General features: G+C 48.4%; 1 protein-coding gene across 7 annotated transcripts in view; it reads right to left on the minus strand.

The window, feature by feature from the left end:
- tln2b (talin 2b) overlaps positions 1-16,589 on the minus strand; it is an 81,735-nt gene that overhangs the window by 49,972 nt on the left and 15,174 nt on the right. For all 7 annotated transcript variants that reach the window (XM_086163148.1, XM_086163146.1, XM_086163147.1 and 4 more), the window contains exons 2-6: positions 4,540-4,710; positions 4,348-4,445; positions 4,024-4,153; positions 3,418-3,573; positions 3,128-3,270 (exon numbers count right to left, since the gene is read on the minus strand). In XM_086163148.1, coding sequence (XP_086019274.1) covers positions 3,128-3,270; positions 3,418-3,573; positions 4,024-4,153; positions 4,348-4,445; positions 4,540-4,675 — 663 coding nt within the window. In that variant the 5' untranslated portion in view covers positions 4,676-4,710. The remainder of the gene's footprint in view (positions 1-3,127; positions 3,271-3,417; positions 3,574-4,023; positions 4,154-4,347; positions 4,446-4,539; positions 4,711-16,589) is intronic.

The raw sequence follows: 16,589 nt of genomic DNA on the forward strand, positions 1-16,589 counted from the left end.
GACCGGAAACAAACTAAAAATGCCGTTCTGTCTCTGCACGCTGTCGTCGAAAATATTTTAACATGTTTTATTTAGATGTTACAAGATCGCCACGATCTTCAAATGTAACACTGAACAAACTAAAAATAATAAAAAAACATCCCGATGACAGCCGGGACAGTCGTTCCATCAGGGAGACCCGGTCCAAACTAAACAAGTAAAGCTACGTCAAAGCACGTTTTAGCTTTAATGCTAAAACGGCGTCTGACAAAGACAGCGAGGACGGAAGTCCCCTCGCGATACATCCAGGAAGTAGAGCAGTTTGTCTACAATCTGGAAGGAGGGAGGCGGCACACCTGTGATCAGAGGAAGATTAGCGACGGCGACACAGAAGATGTCAAACATCTGGAGGCGCTGAGGAACACGTGTCAAACTCAAGGCCCGCGGGCCAAATGTGGCCCGCAACGTCATCTGAGGTGGCCCGTGGGAACGTCTTAAAAGGTCTGATCAATAGAAACAATAGTCAAAATAATAATAATAAAATAATAAAAATAATATATAATATATATATATATAATAATAAAATAATGTCAAAATAATAATAATGTAAATGATACATAATATATAGATATATAAAATAATAAAGTAATAAAGTCAAAATAATAATAACAATAAAATAATAAAAATAATATTGTATATATATATATATATATATATATATATATATATAAAATAATAAAATAATAAATTCTAAATAACAATGAAATATATATATAAAATAATAAAGTCAAAATAATAACAATAAAATATTAAAAATAACATATAAAATATATACAGAAAATAATAAAGTCAAAATAATAATAATAAAATAGAAATAATATATAAAATATATATATTTATATATATAAAATAATAAAGTCAAAATGATAATAATAAAGTACTAAAAATGATATATAAAATATATAATAAAACAATAAAGTCAAACGCACAATTTCCCATAATTCATGGCGATCATGTTTGCTCCGTTAAATCGAAGCGAGTCCACGACATTTTCAACAAGTGGAATTGAGAAATATCCCTAAATGTCCAGGAAGAGAAAAGTTGATGCAGATGGAGGGCTGTTTCAAGGACGATGGGAATGCATATGTGACATTTTGGATTGGAACGAGTTATTTAACATTAGGGAATAGTTACAAATTATATTACGTTACTTTTAGTTCTATTTATACTGTTAGCGTTCCATGTGACCCTTTGAGGGCAACCATTGTGAGAGCCGATGCCGTCAAGAAATACCGCCAATGGACGGACAGACGGGCTTACATTTGGGCGCCGGACAAACGGGCCGACACTCCGGAACTCCATAAAGAAGCCGTACGTTTTTTTTTTCGGACATGTGGTTTGACCCGGCGGACTGGAAAAAACAATCATCTCAGGCAAGATAAATGGCAAGTGGAAAGGAGAGCGCCTCCCTCCCTCCCTGGGGAGTCACGGCTCAAGGGCATCGCAGAGATCGCAGAGGCGACGGGAACGGCGGCGGGAATAACGGCAACGCTAAACTCGACTGAGAAACAGCAGCATCAGCACCGCGGGACGCTAGCGGACATTTTCCCCATGCAGACCGGCTGAGCGTGGCGCCGGGGAGAGGCCGTTTTATTCATTTCGTTATTCTTTTTTTCGTCCGAGGGCTCAGAGGAGCTGAAGTGGCGGTAAATTCGGTATGCGCGAATTAGATTTCGCGGGCCGAGACGGCGAACGGCCTCTCGGGCGGCGCGTTTCTGTCTGAGAGGGTCAACCGGTGCCAAATTCACATCAGATTACACTTTCCCAGATTCTGGATTACGAGCGCGGGGATCATGGTGGAGTCAGTGTGCTCACTAGTCACCTCACATGGGGTCAAGGAGCGTCTTCACAAAGAACTGCAAATCGCACATCCCTTCCGTCCTGTCTTACCTGAACGCCTGTTTGCCGTTGTTCCTCGGACAGGGACGACGCCGAAGGACCTGCGCTGAACTTACTAAACCTACCACTCGCTTGTTTTCAGCTTCTGCTTGGACGTCGTATCTGTCACACTTGAAGACGTCGAGTAATACGTCTGGAAACATCACTTCTGACAAACAAAGTGATCTTTAGACCTAGCGTGCTAACTGGAACTAGCTTCTTCTTCTTCTTCTTCTTCTTCATCCTCTGGATCCTCCTCTCTCACACCAACTACCTTCATTTCCTCTCTCGCTTTGTCCGACGGGCCACATTTCATATTTTATTTTTATGCGCGAGCCAATCTGGTATCGAGTAAATTGAACCGAGTGAAAATCGCAATTTAAATATTTACATTTTTTGGCATTTTATTTCAACTTTAAAATCATGCACAATGTATAGGTATTATTTGGTACGGAATCATCCATACTAAATTAAACCAAAGGAAAAAACAAGGAGTTTCTAAATTCAATATAGATTGAAAATACTTATTAAAATATTCAAAAAGAATAGTTTGGCGGCCGGATAAAAAAGCCAAATGCGCGGGTCTGACGCAGACCTCCATTCCAGCATCCGCCTACCAATATACTCTCTCCCTGGTCCGTCCATCACCCAAACATCTCTGACCTTCTCCAGAACATCTACCATGTGTCGTCCCTCTGATAGACTCCTTCCTGATCCTCTCCATCCTGGTTGCTCCCCAAGAGAACCTCATATCTTCATCTCTGCCACCTCCAGATCTGCCTCTTGTCTTCTGGTCATCTGCCACGATCTAACCTTCTCCTCTGCGAGCTCCTCTCTCATCCCAACCAACTCCACGTCCTCTTTCCATCCATCCATGGATCTCCTCCCTGGTCTTCCTCCAGAACCTCCGACCCGGCAGTTCCGATCTTCACTCTCCTTTCTCTGTCCACGTCCAAACCATCTGGGTCTGACTTGATCTCCAGACCCTCTAAACATCATGCGCCGTCCCTCCGATGAACTCCATGGAGAACCTTCACATCTTGGCCTCCAACTTCTCCGCCACCTTCTTCCTTCCATTCCTGCCGATCCTCTTTCTCCACCACTTCCGACCTTCTTGCACGTTTCTTCACCTCTTCGTCTTCTCCATCTCCCCTTTATTTACCAAAACAAACAGAAACACCGAGGTGGATCTGCTCTGTTCTGGACTCACCTGGACGTAGAGCAGGTTGAGCTGGACGGGATCTCGCGAGTCCACGTTCTGGTCCGAGTAGAAAAACTTGCGTCTGAGCAGCAGGGTCTCGCTCTCCTCCACCCCCTGCTCCCGAAACGTCCTGCTGTGGTCCAGCCAGTTTACTGTCCAGTGCGCACACACACACACACACACACACACACACACACAATTCATGGACTAGCGGGGGAAGCCATCAGAGATGGAAATCCATCGGGTCCCGAAAGTGTGGATTTGTCAAAGCGGTGGGCGAAACTCCAGAGGCGCCTTACGATCATCGTCCGTGTGGAGCTTGGCTTTCAGCTTCTCCATCTTCCTCTCGTCGCGCAGCAGCAGCGTCCGGTCCTTCTTCATGGTTCCCGTCCCTTCCTCCTTCTTGTCCTCCGCCACCTCCTGGATGAGGGAGTACTCCTCGTAGTTGGTGATTCCTGAAAAGACGGACGAGGCTTTAGATGAGAAAAGTCATTTTTTCCCAACGTCGCCTTCTCTCTCCGCGCGTTGAGAAAGACATAAAGGGAAGCTGGTGCGGCGCCAGCGCGCCGAAATGGGAGTCAATGAGAAGGAGAAGCCAAGCAGAAAGATCTTCTCTAAACAAAACGCTCTCCGATAAAGCCGTCTGCCAGACACACATTCCTCCTCTCTTCACCCAATTGAGTTTGATGGCAACCTGTTATAATTGAAATATGACATCGCTTGGGGAACCCCCCTCCCCCCCCCCCGGATAGTTCTGGGGGAAACGGCGCCGGGCTAACGTGACGGCGCGCGCTAACGCCCCCCACCGCCATGCGACGCGGAGCGAGGTGGAGTGGAACGGGCTAAAAATAAATGGCGGGATAAATAATTCAAACCCCCGGATGTGATGGGAGAATCTCACCCACCTATTCTGCTGCATATGGTGACCAGCAGCTCCCCGACCGTCTTGGAGTCGTCCACCATGATGGTCTTCACCGCGCCGTCCAGCATTTTGATCTTCTGCGGCCTTTGTTTCTTCTTGTACTCCAAAACGTCCTGCCAGACAAAAAAAAAAAAGACGGGGAGCGGTGACGCCGGCGAAACAAATGGCTCCCGACAGCAGAATGCGGCTGCTGCCGGCGTGAAGGGAGGCATAAATATCTCAGGTCGCCTCCAAAACGTAAATCACTTTAAGGGACGATAAGTGACGGCGACAGCTCTCCGCCCCGGACCGTATGACTTAATCTTACTCCGTTCCGCAGCATGTAGTAATCCAGGGTTCTCCCAGACTCCAGCCAGATTCCCTTCCTGGGATCGTCGTCGGACAGGAAGAGGCCGTAATCCGAGGCTGCGAGCGGGAGGAGAAGCGGCGAGTGCAAATGTGAAAAACGAAATATGACCTTTTCTTTTTTTTTTGTTTCTCCCCTCCGGCGAGCGTTCACCTTGACCCGACTGGGCTTCCGGGACTCTCTCCCTGATGATCCTGCAGGCGTCGTACACCGGCGTGGACGGCTCGAACTGCATGGTCTTCACCACGTTGCACTGGCGCACGCAGATCTTCAGCGACAAGGCCACCATCTTGGAGGGTAGAAGGGCCTCGCCGACCGACGCGCCTGGGGAAAATAAAGGCGGTCACACCTTCTGCGCGCGACGGCGCAGCGGTTAGCGCTTCCCACGCTTCAAAAACATGCGAGGGAGAACGTCTCTGCATGAAGTCTGAATGACAGCGAGGGGTTGCATGTCTCGATACGGCAGTGAATACCGTAATTTCTGGACTATTGGGCGCACCTCATTATAAGCCGCACCTGCTAGCCGGCTAGCCGATCGCTATCTCGGGCTTCCTCCCGCGCGCTAAAACCGTCAAAGTCGTCTTCTTCGGTGTCGGAATTGAACAGAATTTCCCGGTTATTTCATCAATCCGATGTGACGAGGATAAACGTTTTAGCGGCGTGAAGCTCGTTAGCGTCCCCCACCCAAAAGAAGTCCAAAAATTAGCCACATCGTTGAAAAAAGTCGCGGCTTATCGTCCGGAAATGACGGTGGAAATGAGAGGGTGAATGGATGCACATCTATACATGATGGGGGAACGACAGAATGAACGGCTGTGTGTTTTTATATGACGTGTAAACAAGAGAGTGAATACTTGTATTTCTATATGACGAGTGAATGCTTCGCCTTTATGACGGGTGAATGAAAGAGTGGATGGATGAATGTCTAAGACGAGTGAGAGAGTGAATGATTGTACGTCTAAATGACGAGTGAATGGCTGTTTGTGTTCATGACTTGTTAACAAGAGAGTGAATAGTTGTATGGATCTGTGTGACGTGTGATTGGCTGCATGTCTCCGTATGACGTGAATGAGAGGATGAACTGTCCCGGGATCAACTTGCGACCGATCCGGGTTGAACCCCACGACCCCGGGTGCAGGATGAGCGACAAATAAACGAATGGACGACTCGATGCATGACTTCACTTCCGCGGCCGGTATTACCTAACAAACTTAAAAACAACGGTGCTGTGATTGACAGCTCTTCCCGTTAAGGGATCACACTTAATGTGAGAACGTGGACAGAATCAGAGGCGACTCGGAATAACACCAGACAGCGTTTTCCCCGGGGCTGTATTTATTTATTTTTTAAACCTCTGCAATTTTAATTTATATGATAGCACAGCACCGCCCCCCCCCCTCCTCCATCTCCCGCCTCGCCGGCTGCCGAGTCCCTGCCCGACTGACGCTCCCGTTGAATTAGCTGAAACAGGGTTGAGCGAAACATAGACGCTCAGCAAAAAAAAAAAAAAAAGAAGGGGGTAAAAGTGCAAATCTGGCAAAATCCAGCGGGGATGGCAGGAGCTAAAAGGCAAAAGAAAATGTGTTTTTTTTTCCCTTGTCCCTCCCGGGACGTCACGCCCGGGCGTTTGGTCACACGCCGGGTGTGACGATGAGCGAAGGGAAAAGGGAGGAGCTGGATCTGCAGAGCGCTTCTCCTCCGCCCTGCCCTTGGATCGGACACGGGCCGATCCATGACCACCATATATTCCCGACTGGGGAATATGGTTGATGAAAAGTCCCCGTTAATACAAAGCGCACCCCGAAAAAAAAAAAAAAAATTATAATAAATATAACAAACATAATTATAATAGTCATTAAAAATAAAATATTTTTCAATAAATTAATTTAAAAAAATGAATTAATCTAGGGACGCTCACCAATTCAGTTAGAGTTGTTCTTCTACCCTCGACCCTTGTGTTTATCTGCAAGGTCTTGTTGGACGGAGCGAGGAGACGTCCAATTTCTCTAATGAGGCTGGTCTCCAGTTTCTCGCCTCCTGTGTTTTTTCCCTTTTCCTTCCTTACACAACATGGTGGAAAGACAAACACAAAAGGCGGAGGAGGAGCGACGGCGCAGCGCGAGCGAAGGAGCCCCCGCCGAGTTTTTGTCGTCCGCCGCCGTCCGTCGGCGAGACGGCGTACGCAGGCTCACGATGCGGCCTCCCTCCACCTCCCTCATGCACGCCGGATCGTGCGCCTCATCCCGTACGGCCTCCCGTTCACATCCACCTGCCGCCGCGCTGGTCGGCGGGGCCGCTTTAAGACGAGCGGCGTCCGTCACTTCACAGAACGACCGCAGGAACCACATGACGGAAACCAAGGGGATAATTATAATCCCTGGGCTTACGGTAGTGAGAGCACATTTTTCACCATGATCCTCGTGCAAACACCCCGGCGCAGCCAGCTCCTCATTAGCTCTGTTTTCAAGCATGGGTGATGATCAATGTCTGCCAGAGGAGCGGGGAGCCCAGCCGGACTCGCCCGGCTCTTTGCAGAGTCCCGTTTCCAGATCCTGCGTGGACCCGTTAAGTCACTCCTGCACAGAATCTCCCGTCCTGTCGTGTTGTTTGCGGACGTTTAAAAGAGCCGAAGTGCAGCTCGCAATAGGAAGAGCGATTTCAGGGGGGATTCAATCGAATCCAGGGACGACGGGAGCCTTCTGCAGGGAAAACCATATTACTCATTCTCCAACCATATTACTTCAACTGCCCGGACCTGCAGATTTGTGCTGTACAACATTCAGAAAATCAGACCCTACCGGACCCAACAGTCGGCACAGCTATTGGTTCAGGCCACGTTCATCTCCCGCCTGGACGACTGCGATTCCCTCCTCGCAGGACGACCTGCTCGTGCAATAAAACCACTGCAGATGGTACAGAATGCTGCAGCACGGTTGGTATTCACTCAACCCAAAAGGGCTCATGTTACACCTCTGTTCGTCCAGTAGCTGCCAGGATCGAGCACAAGGTCCTGACCCTGGCCTTCAAAACCACCTCAGGAACAGGTCCAGCATATCTGAACCAAATGATAAGACCTTATGTTCCCGGCAGAGAGCTGCGTTCCTCTGATACAAACCTACTAGCAGCACCTTCTGCTCGCTCTAAGCGATCTCAGGCAAACTGTTCTCAGTTCTACTACCTCAGTGGTGGAACAAACTTCCAGAAGCACCAAGACTAGCATCATCTCTCTCAACCTTCAAGAAACAGGTAAAAACTGTTCTCTTTCAGGACTTTTTACTGCGGTGATGCCCCAGATCAGGTTAGGCACCAAGTTAGGCTATGCAGTGTGTGTGTGTGTACGTATGTGTATGTCTTTGTCCAAAAAAACAAACAAAAAAAACTCCCTAACCCCAGCTTACTGTTCTGTATATTTCCTGTGCATCTTGTATTTGCAAGTGTATTTGCAGTCCTTATGTCCTCTATTGTAAGTTGCTTTGGATAAAAGCGTCTGCCAAATGTAATGTAATGAAAATGACCCCTTCTAATACCGGTCGAGTTCCTCCTGCGACGCCCCGGGGAGGTGGTCGGACGGGACGCGTGCACGGCGGCGCAAAACAACAAGAAAAACAGAACAATAAATCTGTAACAGAAAGGACGGCCGAGAGCGATGGGAGGGCGCCGAGGTGGAGGTGGAGGAGAGTTAGCGTTCCGTCAAGGACGCGACAGGGCCGCGCACGAGGCCGTATTTCTCCCCGTGCACTGAAATGACGTGATTTAGTTTGTCTACACCTCGGCCGTACGTCATCGGTTCTGAAAGCCGTCTCCGCATTTCAAGCGCAGCCTCTGATTCGCTCGTGTTAGGTCACACGGCGAGCGTCGATCTATTTCGCTAAGAGTGTGTCGGATGCTAATGATGGACGTCTCGCTGCAAACGCACCTCGAAAAACTACGACGTCCAAGATGCGTCGGGATCCTTGCATTTTTTTTTGTGCGGTCAGGAGAGGCAGGAGACGCCGAGCCTCACTTGCCAATCTTGGAAAGAAAAACATGTTAAAATGAAAAAAAAAATTAAGTGCTTATATTTATCTGTGATTTGCACTATAAAGGTGCTTTTGAACTGACGGACGACAAGGACAAAACTCTGTTGTCGTCGGTTTGGCCGTCTATTCTCATCTTTGCTGGGTTTTTTTTTGCCGTCTATTTTATACGGAAGGTTTTGCTATCTTTTAATTGTCTGTTTTATTTATATTTACACTCATATTGTGATATGAGTGATATTGTCATGTTGCGCTGTTGTGACAAAAGAATTTCCCCTCTTGCAGGGGCAGGCAATTATTTTGGCTGGCGAGCCACATTTTATATTCAATTTTTATGCGCGGACCAACTAGGTATCATGTAAATTGAACCAAATGAAAATGGCAGGTTAAATATTTACATTCTTTTGTATTTCATTTCAACTTTAAAATCATGAATGACCAAATAAATGTACCAATATCATATTGTACGCAATCATCCATGCAAAGTTAAACAAAAGGAAGAGATTAAGGAGTTTCTAAATTCAATTTGGATTGAAAATACTAATTGATAATAAAGAAATAAAGAAAGAAATAAAGAAAACCGTTTGGCGGGCCGTAAAATGCCTGGGTCTGCCCTGTGGGGATCAATAAAGTTTAACTTATCGTATCTTGCGTCGGTCACTTGTGTTACATGGATGCTGATATTAAAACCACAATCTAGCAAAATGAATAAAAAACAGACACCAGCGAGGAGACAGAAGAAGAGCCTGCGACCTCCAGGAAAAAGAAAGCTGCATTGAACACACACTACCAGGAGACACGCTTAAAATATGGATTTATCGCGACAGGAGATTCCCATAATATATAATATATTACATTACATTACATTACATTGCATTTGGCAGACGCTTTTATCCAAAGCGACTTACAATAGAGGACATAGGGACTGCAAATACACTTGCAAATACACGATGCACAGGAAATATACAGAACAGTAAGCTTGGGTTAGTGAGGTTTTTCTTTTTTTTTTTTTTAAATATAATAATATATCATATAATTATATATAATATATAATATAATATTATATTTTTATATTATATGATATGTAATATAATATATTCCCGTAATATGCAGCAGACCAAGCATTTTGCATTAAAAAAGAGAGTAATTGTCTATTTTATTTATATTTATTCTCATATCTAACGCAATTGCCATCGTTATGACAAAAGAATTTCCCGTACGGGGATCAATAAAGTTTATCTTATAAGTTATTGATGCTTTTGTTCAGAAGGAGCGGTGTATGGATTTCATTTATAAGTAAAGGTGAGACCATAATAACACCTGAAACGCCAAACAAAGACGGAGGACGACACGGACAACATGGAGTGAAAAGCTGCCACGGCGTTCACGTTCTGCACGGCGGAAACAATAACCACGGCTGGTGTGAGACGACCCCGTTAGCCGTTAGCTAACTCTCTTGTTTGGCCTACATGTTGGCATCTCCTCTGTGGCGTCGCGGGCCAGAGGAGCTCGGAAGTTTCTCACCGGTTCCGTCCATTATCGTAGCAAGGAAGCAGCCGATCGGTGACCAAAGTCGTTTTAAAATATATATATATTCATTTTAAGTGGCCTGCGAGAACGTCGTGCCTTCACATACATGAGTCAAACGTGCGCATTGACCAGAAACTCCATGTGGATCATGTTAGCCGCCACTAGATCGCGGTGAATCTGCATCAATGCCATTTTCAACACGTGGAACTGAGACGTACAAATGATCCCTAAATGTCCGGGAAGAGAAAACGCAGATGGAAGGCTGTTGCAAGACAGATGGGAACATTTTGGATTATTTCACACTAAGGAGTAGTTCCCGTTCCACGTGGCTCTTTGAAGGCGACCACGATGCCGAAAAGGAGTTTGACACCCCAGTTCCAGGAGGTCCTGGTTCCTCTGCTGCCTTCACACACAAAGAACCAGTCTGGTTCCAGAGAAGGAACTGCAGGAAGGTCCTCCAGCGCCGAAGGGCCTCACGTTGACAGGAGGCCCTTTTCCGCTTACGACGGCTTCGAGCGACGACATTGCGGCATCTGGTTTGGAGCGACCGTAAAAAGAAACGCCAGGGCAAAGGAGGGAGGGGGAAGCCTTCATTTGCATTTACCATGCGCATTTTAACCAGGCGGCGCTTGGAAATGAATCCACGTCTCGGCGCTTCTCAAGGACCGTCCAGGATTACGTTACACTTCCTGTGCCGCCATGCTAGGTCAGGTCCGGGCTGCGTTTCACAAAAAAAAAAAAATAACACCCTCGCCGTCATGAAACAATAAAAATGATGCAAAAACATCGGGAGCTGGGAACGACCTCCAGAGGCGTGAATGTGAGTTTTAAAGAACGAGGCCTAATCGCACGCCGGGTTTTTAATCAGCCGTCGTGATTTACGGCAAACCATTAAACATCCATTTAATGTTTCGGGGTGTAAACTGTGGACGCGGCGCGGGGCGCCGTTCTGTCAGCACGCCCTCCGCCGAGCTTATAACATCAGGAGTGCGGGTGGGGAGGGTTTAATTATTTCACAGACGGTTCAAGAGACGAAAAGAAAAAAAAAAAAAAGGTGCTTCGGAGTTAAGGATGCACGTGGAGGGTTCATTATATGCTTGGTGTAAAAATAAAATAATTACAGCGCTGCTTATTATAACAGCTTTTATTTATCAAGATGAGTTTAAAATGCTATTATTGTCGCCCGTCGCTCTTTTAGCATTTCTAGCTAGAGCCAACGCCGGCCAATCAGAGGGTCTTATACAGAGACGTGCAAATCCACGTGGGGGATTCAAGGTCTCCGACGTTTATGACCTGCTGGAGGAAACCAGAGAGCCCGGAGGAGGCCCAGCTGGTCGGGGAATCCCACCGCGGGCCGCTAACCGCTGCGCCACCTTTTACAGTGAATATTACAGCCATAATAGTTAGCATGGAACTGTTAGCACTGCCGTTATTAGCGTGAGATCATTGCACCCGTTCCTCCAAAACACTCAGCCTCTGTTTCTATCACAATCTAGCTTTCGATCGCTCTCCTTCCCTCTCGCACTTCCTTTCTAGCGCCGGTCAAGGCAGAAGGCCGCCGGCGTACGAGGATTTCTGCTCCTGGTGGAATGTTGGGTTCCTGTGGATGATCTTAAACAGTGCGACGCAGATCCGCGCTGCACAGAAAGCATTCGGCTTGGGATTCGGTGCCATTAAATAAACCCTGGCTCGTTATAATCCAGAATGAGGCAGTAGGTCAAAGGCCCGTCGTCCTCTTGCGCGCTCCCGGCGGGGAATCTGCAGTGAACCCTGATATTTGCAGATCGTGTCGTCGTGGCTTGAGCTCTCAGAGCGCCGGACGCCGATTCAATCGGAGCAGAAACGGAGATATTAAGCTTTTGTCCTCAATTCAAACAGTGTAGTCGCAGCGTTGCGCCTCTTTCCAGGCAGGAGTTACGAATCTCGCCTTTGCACCCACCGGAGCGCAGCGCCGCCCGCCGGAAACCGGGAACGGGAGTTTCCCGCTGACTCGTATTATTCGACCTCGACAGATTCCCATCGATTTTCTCCTGAAATTTTAACTCCCTGAGAATTAAACGAATATCTTCTAATCCCGTCATCCGGGGTTTTGACAAACAGGCTCAGTGGCAGTCAGAGGAGCAAGAAGGGGAAGCTCCGCCTCCCAGAACCTCCGGCCCAAAAACCCCCTCCTGCAGCTGCGCTCGCTCTCCCGATGAGGCTGCACCTCCAGCTGTTTGGTCCACTGACTGCGGGTTGACCTCTCTTCTGAGCACCCACAATTCAGGGGAGGGGAAACAGGAGGCGGGAGGGCGGGAGGGGGGGAAATCGGCACCGCGAGTCGACCAAAACCCTCCTCGGATTCTGTAACAATCTGAGACGGCATTCTCGAGTGACGGGACCGTGAACGGATCTGCATTTCACGGCCGGTCGCAGTTCTGCGACCTCGAGCCGACCGGTTCGGCAGGGGGGCCTGGCCGGGTTCCCGGATCCGAAATACGGGAACGGCGCCGTCGAGCTTGTTGTGTAGTTCCCGAGACTCGCTGAGAACCTGCAGCACGGAGTTCCTCGTGGAGGAACCGTTTCTAAACAAATCACCGGACAAGAAACAACTACTAACGGATGAGTCCGACTCTGACCTGCCAAAATAAAAGCTTTCAGCGCCGTTTTGAAGACATTTTATGCACAAGACGGCTTCTTTTCTACGCTGATGACTCTGCTTTGTCATCAAGACCTTTATCGAGACCTTAAAAACAAAACTCAGAGAAGCAGCGAGGAGTTTCACCTAGCGCTTAGCAGCCTGTTAGCAACTAGCACGTTCCTCAACCGATTCGGTCAGAAATTCTGTTCCGGGAGTCGACCGTTTGTAAACCGATCCAATCGGAAATGAGCTTTACATGGACAGCGGCGCTGTGGAAATTCACAGACAGGACACACACACACACACACACACACACACACCTCCGGACGCAAATTAGACCTGTCGACTAGCATGCTAAGAAGATGCCATCCTGGAATGGGCAGTGAGCATCGGTATATTTGTCCCCAAAGTGACGCGTCAGTGAAGTAAATCAGGTTGAAATTCACACTCCGGCGTCCGACTCCGGGGTATCAAGGGCGGCGGAACGGAACACACACACACTCTGGCTCCGCTCCAAATCGTGATACACTCATGGCCTCCGCCGACATTTCAGATCCACCGGCGTGCCACGGAAAAAAGGGAGGGACGAAGGGGCTGACAAACGGTGAGGGAGAATTGTTGTTTTGGCTCTTTGAGCGCGGCAAACAGCTCCGGCACGTCCAGCTTAAGTGTGAGGAGCGATTACTGCTTCATCCTGCGTGAAAAAACTTTAATGAGTAATGAAGTGCTGCCGGAAAGCTCGGCGGAGCGTTCGAAAAGAGGCAGCGCTTACAAACGGCGTAATCTATCCCTGTATCGGATTGTTTTCGGGAATTCAGACACCGCCGTTAATGGTGAGTGACGACTCACTGTTATGTGAGAAGTGTGTGTGTGTCTGTGTGTGTGTGTGGCTCATTCTTTCCAGATCACCGCCTAAAGTTGTCATGGCCGCCCACCTTTCCCTGGACATATAAGGCCGGGCGGCGGCGGCGGCGGCGGTCACATCCACGCTGCCCGCAGGTCGGCGCCGGCCGCCCCCCCGTCATGTGGGTGTGCAGCTTTTTCCCGGGGAAAATGTGTGTTTGTACAGTAAGTGCACGGCGGACAATGCACGGGGGAGACAGCGTTATGGAGGCCCTTTTCTCTGTGTGCACCACTGCTCAAACCTGGGAGGGGGCGGGGGCGGATGGAAATACCCGAGTCACGGCGCCACGGAAGACCCCAAACACGTACACAAAGTCGGATTTTATTTACGTGGCGTCAAATCAGGGACCGGTTGTCCGATGACACTCTTTAAGATGATCTTCACAAACCCGGCGTTCCCCTTATGAAGCCGGTTTAGAAACTGGTTTCTGCCTCGACGGCCGAGGTGGAAAGAAGAAGAGCGAGAGATAGAAAGGAAGAGCGTGATGGAGACGGACGACAGGCAGCGACGACGTCATAACAATAATACCGGTACGGTATACGCTTGTTTTTCACAGGGGTTACGTTCCAAAAAGAACCCGTGATAGGCAAAATGCGTGAAGTAGAAACCTTTATTTTTTTCTACAATAATTATACAATTAAATACTCTATTATACATCGCTGCTGTCGTCCTTATGGTTTTTTCTTCCTTCTTTATGGAACGAACGGAAGATTCATTCATTCCGTAATGCCGACCTACAGCCGCATAGCTTTTACCTTCCCTTAGCATGTCCAGAAGTTTAACTTTATCTGCCATAGATAGCATCTTCCGCTGCCTTTTGAGCTCTGCAAGGTGCTTTTGCCAGAGCGTTTTGTCAACATCATGGGTTTTAGAGAAATTGCAAGAGAATTTGCACGTACGTCACGTAAATTCGGCAAGCTGTTTTACGTACGTGTACATATTAAACTGCAACGTTATTGACGCACAGGTAGAGAAGAAGCGGAGTGGCTTTTTAGCCAATCAGAATGCGGAACACAATGCACCATGCAAATCCGTGAAGTAGCGAAACCGTGAAAAGTAAACCGCGTTATAGCGGGGGATCACTGTAGTGCTAACGGTCGTACGCTAATAGCTAATAGCTGATGCAATAATAGCTTAAATGTTCATTGGAGAAATAACAGTGGTGGGCGCCGGGCAAGACCGCTGCAGAAGATCAAGCCCCCCTGGGAAACCTCCAAACGAGAGAGACGAAAACCTCCGCCCGGCAGTAATCTGGGATTACGTTCCCGGTGCGCTAACGTAGCGTGACTCCCACGCAGATTCCTGCTCGTCTCAGCCGGGACCTCACACAAACACACCTCAGAGAGATTTACTAAGTTAATCCCACATATATGGCTTCCCCACACATATGGCCTTCAAGCTAGCGGTGCCAAATGTGCAGCATCTCTGGTGTCCGCGTGAGGAATTAGAGCGGGCTGCGCTTGTGACCGCCTTTTCTTTTCAGAAAATGCACTGAGCCCGAGCATCAGCGCTGCAACTGACAGCCAGTTCCGGCTAACTGAGCGACGCCGCTCTGCCTCCTCATGAACTCCACTGTGAGCTGCACTCCTGAAGTGGGAGGCAATCAAAATTAGCAAAAAAAAAAACAACCGTGGATTCTAGCGGCCGAGTCCAAACCTCACTCAACGGAAATCTGCATAAACATAGGATCATGTTTAATGTTACTATGGAATGGATGGTGAGGGAATATAAACAGAAAATGAGTTTTCCAAAGGTCTGCTGCTCCCCGGTGCTACGGCTAACTGTAATCCAGTGCACAAACGTGCAGTGCACCACTGACTCCAGGACGCCGGACAAGGTCAGCTGACGACAGCCATGTCGGAACCCTCCCCCAACCCCCCCCCCCCCACCCCACTCCCCACCCCCTACCCCCGCCATCCCATCCCATCCCATCCCATCCCGTCCCATCCCATCCCCCACCTCCCAGGGCTACGTCTTGCAGCGGGAGTGTGACAGCGAAGCCCTTCCATACTGAGCCCAGCATGTAAAGGACGCCGCCGCGCTTAGTTAAGACTCCCCGTTTTCATGCTGCACATCTGCAGGTTGCCATGGCAACGTGGATTTTTTTGGGCAATTCCCAGGCCAGGTGGCTTCTCTCAGTTCCAAAGATCAAAAAAAAAAAAAAAAAAAAAAAAAAAAAAGAAGGGAGGGTGCCTCCTTTTCCTGCACGGTCGGCAAAAAAAAAAAAAAAAAAAAAAAAAGACATGGATGGAAGATAAACAGCTTTCAATGTTTCTTTAAACATGAAACCTTCTTTGGGGGGGTCACGGCAGGAGGGGAAAATCAACAGTATTGTCCCTCCCTCTTACATAACCCTTGCTTTTCCCTCTGTATTTCGTCATGGTGCCGGGTGAGGCCTCAGCGCCGGCTGTTAGCGAATCTCGGTAGATGTTGCGGAGCCACGGCGTGCAGGAGCGACGCCATTCCCGCTGCCGCTTCCGTGGCTCCGGCTAACCGGATTTTTCAAAAACGGGGTGTTGGCACGCCACACCTGGGAAGCCGACCGCGGGCACAGATCTGGAGAGGAGCGGCGGCGAGCGCTAACCGCTATATTACGAGGGGCTTTGCCATCGCACTCTCCAGGAGCGGGTTCGGCGCAAACGTTAGCGGCGGGAGACGATCGCTAGGACCAGAACGCCGATAAGCTCAGCTCAGAGGAAGGCAGACTTGAAGACCTCTTCGATAACATTTATTCATTCATTCACGTGCAAACGCTCACCCTCTCATTCACGTCAAAACCACTCATTTACACATCCGGACAATTTAAGTTCAGAATTGAATCTTCTTGCCGGCAAGCGGAAGCGCTAACCACTTAGCCGCCTGTTAATCATGCATTCATTTAGCTTCTGCCGCTGTTCATCCTAGCGGGTTGGGAGGAGGAGGAGGAGGCCAATCCAGGCCGTTCAGCCGGTAATGAACCCGATTTGTAGATCTTGGCGGGAAGACGGAGAACCCGCAGATCATAAGTAGATTCAATCCAAGCGGGCTTGAGAGAAAGAGCAGTGGATCATTTCTTGTTCTTTGTTTTTTTTCCCTTTAATACCTGGAGAAACTGCACGATAGTCTGGAAGTAGATGCTAATAGCCAGAGAGAC

The sequence above is a fragment of the Fistularia commersonii genome, chromosome 17 (assembly GCF_037954325.1).
Source record: "Fistularia commersonii isolate RoL2024-O1a breed Wild chromosome 17, RoL_Fcom_v1.0, whole genome shotgun sequence".
Classification (NCBI taxonomy): domain Eukaryota; kingdom Metazoa; phylum Chordata; class Actinopteri; order Syngnathiformes; family Fistulariidae; genus Fistularia; species Fistularia commersonii.